At 33.5% G+C, this 8,814-nt stretch overlaps 1 protein-coding gene across 1 annotated transcript; it reads left to right on the forward strand.

The window, feature by feature from the left end:
• Window positions 1-271: 271 nt before the first annotated feature.
• alpha-Man-IIa (alpha-mannosidase 2) lies at window positions 272-8,814 on the forward strand. Its single transcript, XM_077444245.1, has 23 exons — window positions 272-404; window positions 522-661; window positions 1,780-2,037; window positions 2,115-2,262; window positions 3,182-3,353; window positions 3,429-3,730; window positions 3,805-3,991; window positions 4,065-4,242; window positions 4,307-4,491; window positions 4,565-4,747; window positions 5,386-5,458; window positions 5,533-5,634; window positions 5,714-5,803; window positions 5,895-6,058; window positions 6,135-6,359; window positions 6,437-6,599; window positions 6,672-6,818; window positions 6,895-7,047; window positions 7,119-7,244; window positions 7,325-7,440; window positions 7,527-7,641; window positions 7,719-7,832; window positions 7,912-8,814. The coding sequence occupies exons 2-23, from the start codon at window positions 530-532 to the stop codon at window positions 8,059-8,061; spliced, it is 3,483 nt and encodes a 1,160-aa protein (XP_077300371.1). The 5' UTR covers window positions 272-404; window positions 522-529; the 3' UTR covers window positions 8,062-8,814.

An 8,814-nucleotide genomic window follows, 5' to 3' on the forward strand; every position in this document is an offset into this window, starting at 1 on the left:
CCGTTATAGAGATTTTAGTGACTTTGTGACGAGTAATTTGTGACCAGTAATCACCGAACCCTCTGAACACACGTCGAGTTGGTCCCCACTCGCAGAAAGGTGACCAAACTCGACCATGTCGTATAGCGAGCCGCCACACTGGCTTTGATTCGTAATAGCACAAGTCGTGCTATATTCCTACACAACCATAAAAATATTTTTACACTGAAATTAAATAAAAATAAAAACTGTTGAGATGGCTGGAAAGTACGCGAGGTTGACAGCCCTCGATACAAAATAAAATAAAGGTATAGTATTGTGTTGACAGGTGGCGGGTGGCTGAAGGCCGGCTGCTGCACAATTGCATGGAAAATGCATTTTCCGGCTACATCCACATATACCCGATCGTTATAAATTTCCCCAATGTACGTATGCACCCACACGTCTCCGTGACGAGTGAAAATTTTTTCCAATATTTTCTTATCTTGCGAGTAGAACGCGCTTGCGTATACCTGTGATGTTGTCACGTGTAATTGTTTCAGATCCAACGATGAGACTCCGCCGGCTAGCGACTCTCTTCTGGGCCTTCTGCATGGTCGCCTGCTTCGTTTCCATTTATTATTTCACCGAGGAAATACTCAGAGCGCCAGCTAGAGAGTCCGTCCACGAAGAAATGAAAGATGTACTTACTCCTTCATATGTTTTTTTGTATATATACGGATCTTTTTTTTTTTTTTTTAATGCTTTTTATTATTACGGAATTATGTTCACAATACATCTTATATCTATTTAAATAGCTACTGATCTACTGATCATTTTCTATTTTACAATTTAATTTAATTTGGTTAGTAATCATAGTATTATATTATCCTAATGTTAATCTACAGCATAATAGGAAAAAGAGCTCAAAAACCTATTTACAATCCTTATAAATGTTCATAATACATCTAATACATAATATTAATTAAATACTCTCTAAATTCGATGACCTAAAGCAGATTGTGTTTAGGTAATCTGTGTGTTATACCTGAAGGGTATAGACATTTTGTTGTAATCGCCGAGACTCTTCACAAGTGTGTTAGTATGGTTATTAGTGATTCTGTCATAGAATCTACTGGTTAGTTTGTTAGTAATGTCTGTAACAAACGGAATATTATAAATGGCATGCAGTTTTTTCAAGTTAGTATATATGGGTGTATTATAAATTATTTTTAGGGATTTATTTTGTATTACTTGGAGCTTGAAAAGATTAGTATTCGAGGCGTTATTCCATACAGGTGAAGCATAGGTTAATAATGGTAATATGAGCGCTCGATATAATTTTATATATACGGATCTAGTTTTGGTCAATGGCTCGTAATTTAATATATTCTTAAATCAGAATAATGATGCTTGTTCACCAATTAGTTACATCATATACCTACTTACATATATGTAGCTAAAATGCCACAAATTCAATTACTGTCCTGTTACTATGAATCGATTTTCAATAAATTATAAAATTAAATATATATAAATTTGAAAAAAATAAAAATATATGTATCTAATTTTGAATGGTTAACTACTTTTCATGTCTGATGGGCATTTTTAATATAGACCTATGAATCGATTTTTGTATAATGGGACTAATCCATGTGATTAATGTTTTTGATACTTTTGTCTGATACTTGAAGAATTTTTCAGTATAGGATAAAAGAAAATTCCTATCATTTAATGACAGTTAATCACCCTAAGACTCTCCTGATAAGTTTGCTGATTATATTAAACGAAATATATTAATGAGCTTTTCGATTCTTCTAGAATAAATGGCTCCACTTCGAAGATAAACTAAAGCATCTGGAATCGGAAGTCAGCGAGTATCATGCTGTAGTCGGAGAACTTAAATCGGCTGTTCAAGAGCTGCTGCCGAAGAAGGAAGGACATCCGAACAGTCCGTTCAAACCTTCAAAACATCAAAGCCGTAAAAGTCAAGAGCCCAAAGAAACTAACAATGTAGTAGATTTTAGTGAGGTGAAATGTTCCTTACAAATGGACAGCATACCGAACTCACATATTCAAGTAACGTTGATTGTGTAATTTTTATTTTATATTGTAATATAGAGCAAATTTTTATTTTGATGTATTCAATATTGCAGATGCTTAATGTTTATGATAAGCTCAAGTTTGACAATCCTGACGGTGGGCCGTGGAAACAAGGATGGAATATCAAATATGATCCTCATCAGTGGAATTCGCATCATAAATTAAAAGTCTTCATCCTTCCACATTCTCACAACGATCCTGGTATTTTCATAAAATTAGCTTTATATTTATTCAAATGTTTAATATAAACCAATTAATAGTGTTGCGTAAGGGTGGGTTCCGGATTCAAATAAAAGACCAAAGTCGCTTCACATCATTTATTCAATGATTCAAGAGGTCCATATGGATCCACCGCTCACTCCAGAATAATCTTTTTTTGATTTTTAAATGCTTTTTATTATTACGAAATTATGTTCACAACACATCTTATATCTATTTTAATAGCTACTGATCTACTGATCATTTTCTATTTTACAATTTTATTTTATTTGGTTAGTAATCATAGTATTATATTATTTTAATGTTAATCTACAGCATAATAGGAAAAAGAGCTCTAAAACCTATTTACAATCCTTACAAATGTTCATAATACATCTAATACATAATATCAATTAAAGACTCTCTAAAGTCGATGACCTAAAGCAGATTGTGTTTAGGTAATCTGTGTTCCAGAATAATCTGATCTACCATGTGTACCTCCTTATAGAGGACAATCACAGGGTTGCCCATCACAGCTTCCCCGATCCATTAATGTGTCTATTGTCTAGGCACTTAAAAGTCTGCCCTGGCGAATCTTTTATTTAGGCACTCGCCCAGGTCAGTGAGAACTCCAGCGTATCCTTTGTTTGGGCACTTAATTAGTCCCGTTAGCCTAATCTGGGGTCTCTATTGTTTACCCACGAATGTACTTAGACAGTGGATACTCTCTCTCATGTTCCCACGCTACAATAGTAAACATTCCTTTTTTTTATTATTATTAAATTTATATTTTAATCGAACTTATTTGATTATTTAACGATCAGAAACTATTTAGTGTGACTACAGCCAATCAGAATCGAATTAAACACACACAGTGAATGGTATTTGTTTTATATATAAGATTTAATATTTTTGATTTTAGGTTGGCTAAAAACATTCGAAGAATATTACGCCGCTCAAACTCGCTCAATTTTAAATAATGCTTTGACGAAACTGTCCGAGGACACGAGGAGAAAGTTCATATGGGCGGAAATAAGCTTCTTCTCTCTGTGGTGGAAGGAAATATCTGAAGAGCAAAGACGGCAAACAAAAAAGTGTGCCTCCAATTTCATTCATTGCACTATCTCTCTGTCATTCAAATAAATTAAATCGAATTGTAATTCTACTAGGCTTATTCAATCCGGTCAATGGGAAATTGTCACCGGCGGTTGGGTGATGAACGACGAAGCAACATCTCACTGGTTGTCCATCGTACAACAGCTAACGACTGGTCATCAATGGTTGAAGAACAACTTAAACATCGTCCCAAAGTCCGGTTGGGCCATCGATCCATTCGGACACTCAGCGACCCAGCCGTATTTGCTAAAATTGACCGGAATCAATGGTTCTTTGATTCAACGTGTTCATTATAGCGTCAAGAAAGAATTAGCGTTGCAAAAACAATTAGAATTCAGATGGAGGCAAATTTGGGGTGAGTTTGTGAACACAAAAACATATGCATTATACTTATTTTAGCAGTATGTTATTAGTGAGTTTAAATTTCAGACGGAATCGGTACGACTGATATGTGGACGCACATGATGCCGTTTTACTCTTACGATGTGCCACACTCGTGTGGACCCGATCCGAAAGTATGTTGTCAGTTTGATTTCAAAAGGCTTCCAGGCTATGGCTTATCTTGTCCTTGGAAGATCGCTCCGCAAGTTATCACCGAGCGTAATGTTAAACACAAGTAAGATCACAATCGGAACTAGCGTTGTCTGATTATTTTGCTCGAATTGTAAGCTATGTTTTTTTTATTATAGGGCTGAACTGTTACTCGATCAGTGGCGGAAGAAGTCTCAATTGTATCAGACCAGGGTTGTTCTAATGCCTCTTGGAGACGATTTTCGATGGGATCATAGCACGGAATGGGACGCACAGTTCAATAACTATGAAAAAATAATTGAATATCTTAATTCGAACGACAATTTGCATGTTGAAGTAAGTGTAATTATTTATTTGTGTATATAATTTTGTTCGAGTATTCAATATGAAATTATTTTAGGCTCGCTTTGGCACGTTGTCTGAGTACTTCAATGCCGTCAAAAAAGAAAAGTCGTCTGAAGAGTTTCCTATACTCTCCGGAGACTTTTTCACGTACGCCGATAGAGATGATCATTACTGGAGTGGCTATTACACATCTAGGCCGTTTTACAAAAGGATGGATAGAGTACTTATGTCATATGTCAGGTATTAAAAAGGACGTTGGTATATTTTGTTGTAATAATGCTACACGTATTTATTTGTATCACTGTTTTTTTAGAGCTGCAGAAATGATTTTGGCTTTAGCAAGGACAAGAGCTGACGTACCACACGTTTTACTAACCCCGGAAGCTGGCTTGTCGTCGAAGCTAGAATCTTCTCGTCAATCTTTGGCTCTGTTCCAACATCACGATGGGGTTACCGGTACTTCGAGAGATCCAGTTGTCGTCGATTACGGAAATAAGTAAATGGTTTACTATTTTTTTTATAACATCTTTTTCGACGTAGTACTTTATCATAATAATTATGTGCGTGGTAGACATCGTTATTTGATGATTGTACCCGTACCTCCTGCTCGCACAGTTCTTTATCGATTGACTCCTATTCCGAGAGCTATCCGACTTCTCAATTAAATCGTTGCTGCTGAGCCTGAATGTGATATTTTCCACCGCAGTGAGCGTAGGCTATCGAATCTTATTTTAACTTATTTTTCTGGTAGCCTGCGCTCATCATTATTTTCATAATTGAATATGATGTATGAGTGGAATTTTGATCTTCTCTCTTCCATTTGGGCCTTGCAGGGATGTTTTGTATTTGCGGCTGGTTCTTATATATTGGTGCTGGCTACAGGTGCAAGACATTCCTAACTTTATATTTTTACTTTATCTGCTATTATTATAATGCTATTGTTTTTTACATACCTCCTTTTATCTTCACTTACGATTATTAAAATTATGTATAAAACTATTTTTTGTGTGTGTATATACATATGTACATATGTATATATTTTTATTTTTCTCATTTCTCTGTATTTTTTCAACATTGTGGCGCATTTGAAAATAAAATAAAAATAAAAATCATTGTTTTGTTATAAATTTTAAGACTATTAGCTGCCATATCTGCATGTCAACACGTGATTCAACAATCTGCATATCATCTTTTGGTGCAGCCAAAAGTATATACTGATTTTATAATATTTTATGTTGATTATTTTGAGTGTTTATACTAATTTAATTTTTTATATTTTAGTATTATCATCCTGCTCCTGAGCAGGTGTATTTTGAAGTGGACGATATACGAAGAGAGCATAGTTCGCTTCCGGAGAAAATTACAATAACCGTTGGTCCAGAGGTTTGCTATTAACACATTTTTTGTTTTTATTTGTATATTATTAATGATTTAATAAATTTTCTATATAAAAATATTATAGGCGCCTTCCAGAAAAATAGTAATATTCAACTCTTTGCCGTTCACTCGTAATGAAGTTGTCTCCTTGTATGTTTCAACACCATTCCTTACAGTAAGTCGTCACATTATAATATAAAATACTATATATATATATACAAATTTATGTATTATATTTCATTGTATTTTTTTTTTAATATATTTAGATTCATACTTCCGATAACCAAGTGGATTGTCAAATTAGTCCCATTGTTATATCTGGAAATAAAATTTCAAATTATAAATATTTGCTAAGTTTCGTTGCAATCGTGCCAGCTATGGGTCTTACGTCTTATATTGTTACAGCTGTTGATAGAAACTCGTTGACACGGTATTTACTTTTACACAAAATGAAATCAAAACACACTATTCGTAATATTACAATGCATACGAGCTATTATTTTCAGAGCGACGAGTTACGCTACTCTCCGTTTTCTCAACTATGACGGAGAATCGTTCGAAGGCGGTGTCTTTGGAACAGTGCAGGTAGTATCTGGTAGCACCGTTGGAGATTTTGTTCTTTCCCGAAATACCGGAGAAGGAGTGGTAGCCGCATTCTCCAAAATCGGTCTTTTGAAAGCTATCAAATTACCGGGAAAACAAGCAGTACCTGTACATCTCGATTTTAGAAAGTAAATATAATTTATTTTAAATTTGCGTTTGAGATTTATTTTGAACTATGTATATTATGTATTTCTTATTGCTTCAGATATGGCACAAGGCATACGGGAGATAAAAGTGGAGGATATCTTTTCCTGCCTGGTATTGAAAGTTCGATCATCAACACCACTCTTCCATATCCGATGATCACCGTCATCGAAGGTTCGATACTATCGAGAATGAATGTTCAATTTCCATACGTTCACCATACTGTTAGTTCTAAATAATCTTTATTATTATTTGAAATACTTTCAAAGCTTTATATTAAAATGACTACATTTCAGGTGTCAATTTATTCTGGTGTAGATTATCACATAGAAGTGACTAATTTAGTTGACATTACTAGCGCGCACAATTTAGAACTTGTCATGCGACTTTCTACAAACATTGCCAATGGAGATGAATTCTACACGGATTTAAATGGATATCAAGTAATTCAACGTTGAATTTTATCTGAAGTTATCGCACTTTTGAAACACTATTTTACGGTTTATATTTTGGCTTCAGATGATAAGACGCAAATATTTGACTAAAATACCACTCCAGGCGAATTTCTATCCTCTTCCGTCTGCAGCTTACATTGAAGATCATAATGCAAGGCTCACACTTCTCACATCCACATCGTTGGGTGTCGCTGCACTAACTCCTGGTCAAATAGAAGTATGTATGAATCTTATCTCGTATTATGCAGTTGTAAAGATGTAGAATTTAATCAAAGTAATTGCACACAGGTTATGCAAGATCGTCGACTCAATCAGGACGATAACCGTGGTATGGCACAAGGCGTGCTAGATAATCATCCCACACAACATACGTTCAGAATATTACTGGAAAATAAGAATGATGAAAAGTGTCAGGTATATATACATAATTGATGAAATAATAAATCAGTATTCAATATAAAGCTTTGATTGATTTATTTTTACATCACCAACAGGGTGCTATTCAGGACCATCCAGCTGGTCAGTTATCATTATCTGCTCACGTTAGCTCAGAAACACTCCTAAATCCATTAATTTCATTATTCTACTATGAAGATGGGCACCCAGATAGGTACTTGTACATATATATTATACATATAAAATGTTAATACTAATTTCGTTTCTTATATTTTTTATTATTTACATGTTTTGTTGTAGATCTGAACCAGAGTGGTCATATGGATTGAATCTGTTCGACAGTTATACACCTGTGTCGACTGAACCTGGAGTGGATGTAATAGTAGCATCGTATCGGGATGGTGTGTCGTCAACTGTAAGTCTTAATTTTCCAATTTACTTAATGCAAAATTGAAATGAAACAGTTTATTCATACTTTGACGTTATTGTCAGATGCCAAATGGTAAAACGAAGAAAGGAAGGGGTCTAGTTCTTCATCGGCGCAATTTAAACATGTGCTACAGCAGCGATCAACAATTAAAAACTTACAATACGAACGATGGAAAAGTATGTGTTTTTCAATTTGTGGATTTTAACATGCAATAAGTCTCATTATTGTATTATTGTTTTTTTTTTTTTTTTTCAGGTAAATTTATCAGCCATTGTTCCAATATCAGAAGTGGATGAAGTTCGAAATTCGTCATTGTCATTCCTCCACTTGGGATCACAAGTCGATCCTTTCTCTTCTCAACCTATCTGTCCTATGGAAATAAATTCATATTTCATATATTCCTAGTTAATTTATAGTGAATTACTTAATATGTGATAGCAATACAAAATTATCCTAGGTAGCACATACATACAATACTCTTAAGATTAGTGTGAAGATTGAATTTATGACATGAAATGACAAAATTTTGGTTAAAATAATAAAAAAAATGACATAATATGATGATGTAATGCACAATGTGATGGCTATTTTATTTTGTTGTGTGTATGGTGATATTGTTATATTGGGATAGTTTTTTTATTATTATTTAGTGGTGCATTTTTAAAAATCACATTCACATACATATATTATATTTTTATGGTTTAATACTTTCGTCATTTATTTTGATATATATTTATAATAATTGTTTGTATGTATTATATGTATATCATCGCTGTGCTTTATATTTTTACTCAAGTTATGTGATTAAAATTCAACATATGTATGACGTTAAAAAAAGACTGAGCCGTAAAATTAATTCCAACTTTTTTAATTGCTGTTGAATTTTTGTGCGGAATGTTTTTATAAGGCTATATATGTCTATTTAACTTATCGGTGTATATGTATTGTAAATATTATAGATGTTTGTCTATGTCTTATTTAATTTTTGGAAATTTATAATACTCTGGATATGAATATGAAGATATTTAATATTTATTTAAACTTTCAGGTGTATTTTTGCACCCTATTACTATTAGTTATTCATCAAATTGTGATATTTTTTTTTACTCCAGATTTTTCAAATAAATAAATGCATTTCAATCTTTGAATTTTGTTTTC

Source organism: Arctopsyche grandis, chromosome 13, assembly GCF_051622035.1.
Source record: "Arctopsyche grandis isolate Sample6627 chromosome 13, ASM5162203v2, whole genome shotgun sequence".
Taxonomy (NCBI): Eukaryota; Metazoa; Arthropoda; class Insecta; order Trichoptera; family Hydropsychidae; genus Arctopsyche; species Arctopsyche grandis.